At 44.0% G+C, this 12,500-nt stretch overlaps 2 protein-coding genes across 4 annotated transcripts in view; one reads left to right on the top strand and one right to left on the bottom strand.

Moving 5' to 3' along the window:
* zc4h2 (zinc finger, C4H2 domain containing) overlaps nt 1-4,359 on the top strand; it is an 8,086-nt gene extending 3,727 nt beyond the window's left edge. The window contains exons 2-6 of one of the 3 annotated variants that reach the window (XM_027170790.2): nt 544-583; nt 2,819-2,990; nt 3,465-3,637; nt 3,738-3,903; nt 4,132-4,359. In XM_027170790.2, the coding sequence (XP_027026591.1) occupies nt 2,835-2,990; nt 3,465-3,637; nt 3,738-3,903; nt 4,132-4,245 (609 nt within the window). In that variant the 5' untranslated portion in view covers nt 544-583; nt 2,819-2,834 and the 3' untranslated portion in view covers nt 4,246-4,359. Of the gene's footprint in view, nt 1-543; nt 584-1,882; nt 2,102-2,818; nt 2,991-3,464; nt 3,638-3,737; nt 3,904-4,131 lie in introns of those variants that run through there. The other 2 variants (XM_027170789.2, XM_027170791.2) reach the window with 2 other exon arrangements.
* Nucleotides 4,360-7,754: 3,395 nt separating this feature from the next.
* On the bottom strand, nt 7,755-9,665 carry shisa2a (shisa family member 2a). Its single transcript, XM_027170778.2, has 2 exons — nt 9,283-9,665; nt 7,755-8,747 (listed from the first exon to the last, which is right to left on the bottom strand). Exons 1-2 carry the CDS (start codon nt 9,572-9,574, stop codon nt 8,317-8,319), a joined length of 723 nt encoding a protein of 240 aa, XP_027026579.2. The 5' UTR covers nt 9,575-9,665; the 3' UTR covers nt 7,755-8,316.
* Nucleotides 9,666-12,500: the final 2,835 nt, after the last annotated feature.

Here is a 12,500-nt window from a genome sequence, read left to right as displayed (position 1 = left end):
CTCCACTGGTTAAGGCTCTGGGTTGTTGATCGGAGGATCTGGGTTCAAGCCCCAGCACAGCAAAGCTGCCCCTGCTGGGCCCTTGAGCAAGGCCCTTAACCCTCCCTGCTCCAGGGGTGCTGTATCATAGCTGCCCCTGCACTCTGACCCCAACCTACTCAGTTGGGGTAGGTGAAGAAAAGAATTCCACTGTGCTGTAATGTATATGTGGCAATAAAAAAGGCTTCTATGCCCCTGTTCTATTCTATTCTAAAAACCACACATCGTATTTATCACCCAGACAAACTGACTATTTATCATATATTTAATAAGCCGCAGCACCCAAACTGTATCAGTCCGCACCGCCGTCTCTATGGAACCGGGCAGGAACCAAGCACGTCTCCCCTGGAGCTCTTAGCTGAGCCTGACACTTATCAGCCAATCAAAACAAGAGGCTACACAACAGCCAATCAGAAAATAGCACTATTGTATCTGGGTAAGATTTAATGCAACAAAAAAAAGCAGATCCTGGAACTGTTCATCATCGTCCTCGTTCTCCCACAGAGAAAAGCCCTGGAGCTGCGAGCATCACTTTGAGCACAGAGTAAGTCATGATCTCCTGTTTAATGTTACAACTCATTCACAACGTGTTTAACACAAACAATGACATTGTGACTGCTGTTAGAGACGTTTCCCAGATCATCAGCAGGAGTTTGTCATCAGTGTCTGTAACTTAGTCAACAGTTTTACAGCCTGGTCACTGACAACACCTGCTCAGGACATGTAGTCTAGGGCCAGTGGTTCTCAAACTGGGGGCCCTGAGATGGTGCCAGAGGGCCCCGGGTCACTGACAACACCTGCTCAGGACATGTAGTCTAGGGCCAGTGGTTCTCAAACTGGGGGCCCTGAGATGGTGCCAGAGGGCCCTGGGTCACTGACAACACCTGCTCAGGACATGTAGTCTAGGGCCAGTGGCTCTCAAACTGGGGGCCCTGAGATGGTGCCAGGGGCCCCGGGTCACTGACAACACCTGCTCAGGACATGTAGTCTAGGGCCAGTGGGTCTCAAACTGGGGGCCCTGAGATGGTGCCAGGGGGCCCCGGGTCACTGACAACACCTGCTCAGGACATGTAGTCTAGGGTCAGTGGTTCTCAAACTGGGGGCCCTGAGATGGTGCCAGGGGCCCCGGGTCACTGACAACACCTGCTCAGGACATGTAGTCTAGGGCCAGTGGGTCTCAAACTGGGGCCCTGAGATGGTGTTAGGGGGCCCCGGGTCACTGACAACACCTGCTCAGGACATGTAGTCTAGGGTCAGTGGTTCTCAAACTGGGGGCCCTGAGATGGTGCCGGGGGCCCCGGGTCACTGACAACACCTGCTCAGGACATGTAGTCTAGGGCCAGTGGGTCTCAAACTGGGGGCCCTGAGATGGTGCCAGGGGGCCCCGGGTCACTGACAACACCTGCTCAGGACATGTAGTCTAGGGTCAGTGGTTCTCAAACTGGGGCCCTGAGATGGTGCCAGGGGGCCCCGGATCACTGACAACACCTGCTCAGGACATGTAGTCTAGGGCCAGTGGGTCTCAAACTGGGGGCCCTGAGATGGTGCCAGGGGGCCCCGGGTCACTGACAACACCTGCTCAGGACATGTAGTCTAGGGCCAGTGGTTCTCAAACTGGGGGCACCGGTTTTATGACATTTTATAAAATGTTGAATTTATCATAAATTCTGTGTAATTAAATCTCAGAAAAATAAGACTCCTAACCACCAGCACTAGACTGTATTATTTAATATGTTTTATTTAATTTAAATATTAAAATTTGGAATGTTTTATGTCATAAATGTTCTTTTTATGGCGGTCTTAAAGCGTTTCCGGTAGCCGCTGCCTTACAAGAACATCCTGTTTCCTTGTTCGCAAAGCTTCATGGGATATTGAGTGTGTAGGAGCTTGTTGTAGTCCTCAGCGCTTTAGCATCAGTGCTCGCGTTGTTATGAGCCGAACAGCACGAATATAAAACCTCACAGCGCCTTACATTCGGTCCGCGAGCAAAAAGTGACTTAAACCTGGAGATGTCGGACGAGCAGGAGATCATGAACAAGCTGGAGAATATAAAAGACATCCGGTGAGTTGTGTGCGGAATGCAGATAGCAGTTAGCATTAGCATTAGCTATTGTTATAAACATCGGCTGAATGCAGTTAGCATTAGCATTAGCATTAGCTATTGTTATAAACATCTGGTCCGAGCCGCTACTTTACACCTCATTTACTCTTCAATTAAAATATCAAGTTTTAATGTTTATTTAAAAATTCAATACATGTAATGGAGATATTTAGGAATAATAATCTAAAAATACAGAATATAATCCACCAGAGTGCTTTAGAGCGGAGTTAATGTCTGTTTATTAATTATATTTATTACACGTTTATTACACGTTTATTACAGCCGGTAATAAGCTCATATTAACGACCTTGTGCTAGAACCTTATCGTGTTCATAGCTACAGAACACTCAGTGGGGTTTGTACATCAGATGCTCGACAATTACAAAGAAATGATGTGTTAACGAGACCTTTATTTACCTATCGTGTGTGAAAGGAGTCTCCAGTGTCAGCGTGTGATAAACGACTGAGAGAAGAAGGAGAGGCTGTTTATATGTCTGCTGTAATGAAAGTCAGGACGTTACACCTGACTGTAAACGGATAAAACCAGCACATGTTCTTTAATAACAGGGTGCACAAACTTTTGTACTCTGCTGTGTATGGACAGAGGTGTACTAACGCTCCTTTGTGTGTGTGTGTGTGTGTGTGTGTGTGTGTGTGTGTGTGTGTGTGTGTGTGCAGTAATAAGACGGTTCAGATGGAGAAGCTGAAGACTCGACTCCGCTCCGAGTTTGCGACGCTGGAGTCTGAGGAGAAACACCTGCGAGAGTACAAACAGGAAATGGAGCTGCTGCTGCAGGAGAAGATGGCACATGTCGAGGAGCTCCGCCTCATCCACGCTGACATCAACGTGGTACACACACACACATGCACACACACACATGCACACACACACACATGCACACATGCGCACACATACACACACACATGCACACACACACATGCACACACACACACACATGCACAAGCACACACATGCACACACACACACACACACGCAAACACACACACACATGCACAAAAGCATAAATTCACAGCACTTTTACATCAGGAGTCTTGTGGAAAGTCAGTTGCAACAAATTTGAACTTTAAGATGAAAAGCTGGAATTTTTTTAGAAACAACTGAGAGACTGAAATTCTAAAAATGTTCTGAATTCTTTTTCTTCTTTTCAGAGGAAACACTGAGTAATGACGGAGTGTGTTATTGTGTAATATACAAGTTTTTGTACTATACGAGTTGTTGGATTGTGTGCAACTACAGGTGGTAACCGTGTGTGTGTGTGTGTGTGTGTGTGTGTGTGTGTGTGTGTGTGTGTGTGTGTGTCAGATGGAGAACACTATAAAGCAGTCAGAGTGTGATCTGAACAAACTGCTGGATTCGACTCGGAGGTTGCACGATGAGTACAAACCTCTGAAGGAGCACATCGACAACCTGAGAGCGACGCTCGGGCTGCAGAGACTTCCGGAACTCAGCCGAGAGGAGGAGCGACTGTCCCTCGAGTCAGTCTCTCTCTCACACACACACACACACACACACACACACAGTTCCTCTGAATGACCTTCATATATTAACTTACTGTATGTGTGTTTGTGTGTCTAGTTATTTTGAGAAGCACAAAGCCGAGTGGCAGACGGAACCCTCGGAGCCTCCGATCCCAGAATCCTTAGCGGCAGCGGCAGCAACCGCACAACAGCTTCAGGCAGCTAGGAAACAAGATGCACGACAACCGGCAACCACTTTCCGTCAACAGCCGCCGCCCATGAAGGTACGAATGAAGCCAGACAGGTGTGAGAGGTTAAAGGTTGTGTGATTTGTGAGGCTGCTGGAAAACAGAGTCTTTTGTCGACCAATTTGCAGCGAAAACCTGCTCTGAAGCGTCATGTGTCTGTAAAACCGCTGGCCAAAGTCCATTTCTGTTGTTGTAGAATTTTGACATAAACAAGTTTAACAAATTTGTTTGTGTGTGTGTGTGTGTGTGTGTGTGTGTGTATAGGCATGTCTGTCGTGTCATCAGCAGATCCACCGCAACGCCCCGATCTGCCCTCTGTGTAAAGCCAAGAGCCGCTCGCGCAACCCCAAAAAACCCAAAAGGAAACCTGATGAGTAACAAACACACACACACACACACACACACACACACACACACACACACACACACACACACACAGAGACACACACACACAGACACACACATACACACACATACACACAGACACACAAACATACACAGACACACACATAGAGACACACACATACACATGCACACAGACACCTACACACAAACACACACATGCACACTCACGCAAATAGACACACACGCACGCGCACACACACACACACACACACACCTACACACAAACATACACAGACACACACACATACAGACACACACACCTACACATAAACATACACAGGCACACACACATACAGACACACACACCTACACACAAACATACACAGACACACACACATACAGACACACACACCTACACACAAACATACACAGACACACACACACATACAGACACACACACCTACACTCAAACATACACACACACACACACACATACAGACACACACACCTACACTCAAACATACACAGACACACACACACACATACAGACACACACACCTACACACAAACATACACAGACACACACCTACACACAAACATACACAGAAACACACACACATAGAGACACAAACATGCACACAGACACCTACACACAAACATACACAGACACACACATACAGACACACATACAGACTACAGAAATACTCTCTCTCTCTCTCTCTCTCTCTCTCTCTCTTACACACACACACACAGTATAAATACACTGTTGTTGCTGCACTCAGCCTGTAATTTTTCCTCTTTCTGTCTTTTTATCATTTTGTTTTTATATTTCTGTACTTTGGGGAATCAGAAGCTCAACACTCGGGTAACTGAGTTAAAGCTTAAATCTCAAACTAGGAGAAAAGTTGAATAGTGAATAAAGTGTTTCTCTCGTGTGTGTGTTTAGAGTTCAGAGTGTGTGTACTGTGGACGTTTTCCCTGATAATGAAGGACACTTAATTTTTAGGTTATTAAATGAAGTGTTATTTTTTATTCTTCTTTATAAATGTACATTTTACTACTTAGAAGGTTTTGTATTTGTGTTTCTTTATCTGTTCCCTTCACACTTCTCTCTTTTCTACACAACACCAGTGAAACCTTTAAACCCATCTGTGTGTAAATCCGCTTAAGTTTGGGATTTTTACTTTCAGATGTTTACGAAGTTTCTTTTTTTTTGTTCTACATTTGAACAATTGTGTTGTTTTCTCTTGACCAGTGACGATGGAAGGTTTTGTGAACGTGGCATTAAATGATCAGTTTGTACAAATATCTTCACAATTTATTGTGTCTAATAATTGTTTCTTGTTTATTTATAGCTCATTTTTTTGTAAATATTTTGTATGTTGTATTTTTCTCATTTTCATTAAAAAGTTCAGTTCAGTAACTGATATTTAATTTAGATGTCTGCACTCACTTTAATGGGAGGAGCCACAAATCTCTCTCTGTGTGTGTGTGTGTGTGTGTGTGTGTGTGTGTGTGTGTGTGTGTGTGTGTGTGTGTGTGTGTGTGTGTGTGTGTGTGTGTGTGTGTGTGTGTGTAAGTTTGTGTGTCTGTGTGTGTTTGAGAGTGTGTCTGTGTGTGTGTGTGTGTTTGAGAGAGTGTGTGTAAGTTTGTGTGTGTGTGTGTGTTTGAGAGTGTGTCTGTGTGTAAGTTTGTGTGTGTTTGAGAGAGTGTGTGTAAGTTTGTGTGTGTATGTGTCTGTGTGTGTTTGAGTGTGTGTGTTTTTAAGTTTGTGTGTGTGTTTGAGTGTGTGTGTGTGTGTGTTTGAGAGTGTGTGTAAGTGTCTGTGTTTGAGTGTGTGTGTTTGAGAGTGTGTGTGTGTAAGTTTGTGTGTGTTTGAGAGTGTGTGTCTGTGTGTGTGTGTCTGTCTGCTTGTGTGTGTGTTTGAGAGTGTGTGTGTCTGTGTGTGTGTAAGTTTGTGTGTGTTTGAGAGTGTGTGTCTGAGTGTGTGTGTTTGTGTGTGTGTTTGAGAGTGTGTGTCTGTGTGTGTGTTTGAGTGTGTGTGTAGAATTGAATAAATAATTGAAGAAAAAATGATTTGTGTATGTGAACTCTTCATGAGTGTGTAGACAAGAACAGCATTTCCAGTAAACACCTCTGTGTCCAGCGGAGTATTTATTTATTTATTTATTTATTTATTTACACATCTGTACACATCTTCATTTATTAAAACACACACCAGAGGTCTTGCATAACAAAAACACTGTAACTAAATTTCTGCCATCTCAGAGATAAAAACATAAAGATGCGTCACAAAGGTACAAATAAATCTGTTAAATCTCTCACTCATCTCTCTCACTCATTTTCTACCGCTTATCCGAACTTCTCGGGTCACAGGGAGCCTGTGCCTGTCTCAGGCATCATCGGGCATCGAGGCAGGATACACTCTGGACGGAGTGCCAACCCATCACAGGGCACACACACACTCTCATTCACACACACACACACACTACGGACAATTTTTCTAGAGATGCCAATCAACCTACCATGCATGTCTTTGGACCGGGGGAGGAAACCGGAGTACCTGGAGGAAACCCCCGAGGCACAGGGAGAACATACAAGGCGGAGGCGGGAATCGAACCCCCGACCCTGGAGGTGTGAGGCGAACGTGCTACCCACTAAGCCACCGTGCCCCCATCTGTTAAATCTACTGATATAAATCGACACATTCATCTTTATCACAATATATTCATATGAAATTAGTCAGTAGACTAAATCAGAACACTAAAACTAGCCTTACGAAGCTTTGTGCTCGTTTTCATTTAAACAGAGATGTAACAAACAGCTCCACAGTTTCGTGTGTGTTCCTCAGGACGTGAGATACCATGGTGGACGTGAGATACCATGGTGGACGTGAGATACCATGGTGGAAACAACAAGCCTTCACTTTAGCTTCAGAACCAGAAATAAACACAGATATGAAGTTCTCGTAGCTAAAGGATAAAGATCTCAGATTGTCCTGTAATAAGGTGTTAAGTAACTAACAGGTTAGTGTTTGAGTACAGTTAAAAAAAAAAAAAGCTGGTTATTTTAGTAAATATTACAGATTGTTGTACAAAAGACATTAAATAAAAGACTGAGCTGCTGGTGACGGTGTGTGATTTCACTTCAGGTGGAAACTGGATCCTTTATGATGCTTTGCATGTGAACAGGATTCAGGAGAGTCATTCGGTTTGCTAATGCACACTTAACGAACTCCTGCGCATCTTTATAACCACCTGCTGTGCTGCTAAGTCCTAATCTCTCTCTCTCTCTCTCTCTCACACACACACACACACACACACACACACACACACACAATGTCTCCACCTGGGCTTCGTCTCTCTCAGTGGTGTGAAGACAATTTGGGGCTATTGTCTTTCAGTTCTCCTGCTGTGAATCTCTCTCTCTCACACAGACACACACACACACACACACACACACACACACACACTCTAAAAGCACAGTGTACTGGAGCATGTTGCACTGTGCAAACTCTATGCAAAAATCATCACACACTCATCCAGGTATTTAAATATAAGTCTTTATTGTTTCTCTGTTTTTTTTTTAAATAACAAACTCTATAATCTGTGAGTTTATTAAAAAAAACATTTTACAAAAATGTTTAAAGCAGAAAAACACTCCTATAAGAAGCAAATTTAAAGACACGATGGAGAAGGACACAGATTAGCATGCTACGCAAACATTACTGCTAATGCTAGCTAGCTAATATAAGAATGCTAACTACAAGATTTCAGGATTTAAACTCATACCAATGAATGTGACAACGGAGACTTTCAATGGACTGAAGACATCTGGCTAATGTGACAGGATTTCTGAGAGAGTGTTTGAGGCACATTAAAACTTTTACAGTTAGTGCTAGCTAGCAGGCTAATGTGACAGGATTTCTGAGCCATGTTCATACATGTTTGTGATCTTCACTGTTAATATCAGCTAAATAAACATAGGTTTTTATTTAAAAACTGTCTTTAGTCCCCTGTGATGGGAAGGTAACGGCTGTGATCTTCATCACCATGCTGCTTTTCATGTTTCTACTTGTTTATAGTTTTTGGTCCTGTGACATCATCAGACAGTAACATTGGGGTAGACAGGGTCCTGATGGAAGGGCGGACCGTGTCCATGTCCGTGCGTGTCCAGGAACGCCGGTGCGATCAGCATGGTGTGCTCCGGGGGCAGTGAATAGTTGGGATAATTTGGGTAAAACTGTGGTGCCCCCTGGTGAAGTGGAGGAACAAATGCTGGTGGAAATGCACTGTACACGCTGAGTTCTGCCGGACTCGGGCGAGGCGGGTGGAGTCCAGAGTTGGACATACACGAAGGGGTGGAGCTTTTAGGTGACGGGCCTCCTGATTCCAACAAACTGGTCTGTGTGGGACTGGGCCGGTCGCTGGGCTTCGGCTTCACACAGTGACAGCAGCAGACGGAGATCAGCGACCCGAGCAGAACAAAGGACAGGAAGGCGCTCACTACGATCACAAAGGGCAGATAAGTCGGAACTGCGGGAATAAAGACAAAAGAGTTTAATAAATCATGTCTCTCATCACAAGGCCAAGTTACAAAACTTAGCTTTATTACATACCAAGAGTTTACATGGAATTTATCTTGGTGAACCAGTGCATAATAAATAAATAAACAAACAAATAAATAATTAGTAACAACAATATTAATGATGATGATGATGATGATAATAACAACAACAATAATAATAATAACAGTGATATAAGTTATAGTGATATATTACAGGATAATAACAAAGTTGAGCTCAGAACATTAACGACCATTAAAAGTACATAATAAAAACCTTCAACAAGTTGTGAGATGTTCTGAAGAACTGAAACTTATGAAAAGTTATAAGTAATGATTTATTTTTATAATAAATGTGTTTAATAATGTTTAATAATAAACGAATGTGTTTCAGTGCCTCAGAGGGACAGAATGATAGATATATGTGATATATGTGATATATGTGATATATGTGATATATGTGATGTATATAAGCCTATATATATATTTGTTTAATAAAACACTTACGGCTCGGTGGAACGTCTCGTGCTCCTTGGTTGTGGAAGTCCAGCTCGGCAGGGCACGTGCTCTGATCGAGGCGCGCGTCCGGAGCGGCGCAGCAGTAACGCAGCGAGCACGAGCCACAGCAGTAGCGCGCGCCCTCGCCGTCGTAGCGCTCTGGACAGCGGAATCCTCGGTGCCGCGCGCCGGACGCGTCGCTCCATCCGTGGCAGTACTCACCGCCGGCGTGCGCGCGCTGAACCGACACCAACAGCAACAGAGGCGCAAAGAAGGGCACGAGGAACGACCGGGACCGCATCGTTAATCCGAATTAAACCGTGCGTGCTGTTTATTCCAGGTGACTGATCGGTGAACTGAACGGGAGTCACGGAGTACGAGCGCGTTTTTATGGCATCCACCCAACATCCAACATTCCACCCCGCCCCATTGCCCCCCCCCCCCCAACCGCCCCCTCACGCGCCATCGCAATCTCATTTACCCCCCAACCAGGTCTCCTTCTTATCGCTCATCTGCATTCAGAAAGCTGATTTCTGCACTTTATTTACACTCCTAATTACCGTGTGTGTGTGTGTGTGTGTGTGTGTGTGTGTGTGTGTGTGTGTGTGTGTGTGTGTGTGTGTGTGTGTGTGATTACCGTTTAGAGCTCAAGTGTTAAAAACTAATTATTTGGAGAAAAGAAAAAAAGTTATATAAAGTTACTTTACACGATCAGTGTGCATTTGTGTGTGTGTGTGTGTGTGTGTGTGTGTGTGTGTGTGTGTGTGTGTGTGTGTGTGTGCGTGCGTGTGTGCGTGCGTGCGTGCGTTTGTGTGTGCGTGTGTGTGCGTGCGTGTGTGTAGCCTATATTATTTTTTTATAACTTTAAAATATGTAATGAGATCAAATCAGTTTCTGCTGTGAGTCCAAAAAGACTCGAGTCAACAAGAAAAACAGTAAAACAGTAAAACAGTAAAACAGTGATATTATTTACATCTTGATAAAAAATACACACGAGTTTTAATGATTACTTTTAATGAGAAATTTCAGTAGAAAAACTGAGAAATCACATCACACACTCTTTAAACATATCAACACGTTTTCACGGTTTCGGGGGCAGTCGTGGCCTAATGGTTATAGAGTCTGACTGTGGCCGGCAACACCTGAGGAAGGCACCGAACCCCCCAACTGCTCCCCGGGCACCGCAACATAAATGGCTGCCCACTGCTCCGGGTGTGTGTTAACGGTGTGTGTGTGTGTTCCCTGCTGTGTGTGTGCACTTTGGACGGGTTAAATGCAGAGAACAAATTCTGAGTCTGGGTCACTGTACTTAGCCGTATGTCACTTCACTCACTCACTAAAGTAGAAGAGAAAAGGATCAAAGAAAGTTGCTTATAAACTGTACACACACTCCAACATACACATACACACACACACACACACTATCACGCACTCACTAACATTATAACACTAATGTAGCCTGTAACACACAGTACACACACTCTGTAACACACAACACACCACTAACAACATGTCACTGTGACACACCTCCACTGCTCTGAGGGCACATGTACAACATTTTTTCAAAAGCGTCTGGAGCCAGGAAGAATGTGTGTGTTTGTGTGTGTCTGTGTGTGTGTTAATGTGTGTGTGTAAGAGAGAGAGAGGTTAGAGGTTACAGTGAGCGAGACAGCTCTCATCTGTCTCTGTTTAGTTTATCAGTCAGCTGACTGTCATTTCATATCTGTCACACACACACACACACACACACACACACACACACACACACACACACACACACACACACACACACGCATTTTGCAACTTCTGTGCATTTTATCTAAGTTGTCTGTAGTCTCCAAAAAGCTTAAGGCTGTAAGCTTTTAAAGTTTTAAAGTGTCGTGTGTGTGTGTGTGTGTGTGTGTGTGTGTGTGTGTGTGTGTGTGTGTGTGTGTGTGTGTGAGTATTAAACTCTGTACACACTGGTGGAGACTCTGTACACACTGGTGACTCTGTACACACTAGTGACTCTGTACACACTGGTGACTCTGTACACACTGGTGACTCCTTACACACTGGTGACTCTGTACACACTAGTGACTCTGTACACACTAGTGACTCCGTACACACTAGTGACTCCGTACACACTGGTGACTCTGTACACACTGGTGACTCCTTACACACTGGTGACTCTGTACACACTGGTGACTCCTTACACACTAGTGACTCTGTACACACGGGTGACTCCTTACACACTAGTGACTCCGTACACACTGGTGACTCCATACACACCGGTGACTCCTTACACACCAGAGACTCCTTACACACCAGAGACTCCTTACACACCAGAGACTCCATCACCACATCATACACAAACATGTTTGTTAAATGTATTTAAAAGTTTAACCGTACGCACAAAACTTTCCAATACTTTTTATTAATAAACTGCAAAATGAGGATATTACTGATAGCAGCACTCACTTAGCTCCTATATGCTAATGTATCTGTACAGGAGTTGATTAGCTGATTAGTTTGCTCACTCTAGTAAAACTCGTTTGGAGCCTGATTCTATTAAGTCTCTCCAGCTGGACTCTCGGCTCTGACCCCATCACTGTGTTATTAGCACAGATTAGCTTTAACACAATAGATTCTTAACTCCTATTGTCTGCAAGCTAGCACATTAGCATCAGATAAACTTAGAGTTGCTGCTGGGATTAGCATGCTAATTCAACAACATACTCGAATGATTGACTTTAACTAGCAGCTAAAGGATTACAGTTCTCCGAGGGACAATGTGGCCTGTAGCGACAGTTCACTCTGTGTGTGTGTGTGTGTGTGTGTGTGTGTGTGTGTGTGTGTGTGTGTGTGTGTGTGTGTGTGTGTGTGTGTGTGTGTGTGTGTGTGTGTGATTTTGCTAACTTAAACCCATGAGGTGAAGGTATTTGCCTTCTGAATAACCATTTGGTGGAATGTCTGCTAAAAGATGAAGTGTAACTGTGTGTGTATGTGTGTGTGTTTGTCTGTGTGTATGTGTGTGTGTTGGGGGTGTGTGTGTTGGGGGTGTGTGGGGTGCCTAGAAGGCAAACAGTTAATTTAGTTTTAGTTCTAAACACTAATTTCATACATTTGTTATACAGTGATTTTACTTCCTCAACACTCTTTGTTAGCCGCCAGTGCTAACTGAAGTGTAAATTAACCAACATTTCTAAGCTAAATGTTGACATCCCAGGTGTTTCTGTATGTCTTGT

Source organism: Tachysurus fulvidraco, chromosome 26, assembly GCF_022655615.1.
Source record: "Tachysurus fulvidraco isolate hzauxx_2018 chromosome 26, HZAU_PFXX_2.0, whole genome shotgun sequence".
Taxonomy (NCBI): domain Eukaryota; kingdom Metazoa; phylum Chordata; class Actinopteri; order Siluriformes; family Bagridae; genus Tachysurus; species Tachysurus fulvidraco.
This window is presented reverse-complemented; position numbering and strand designations above follow the sequence as displayed.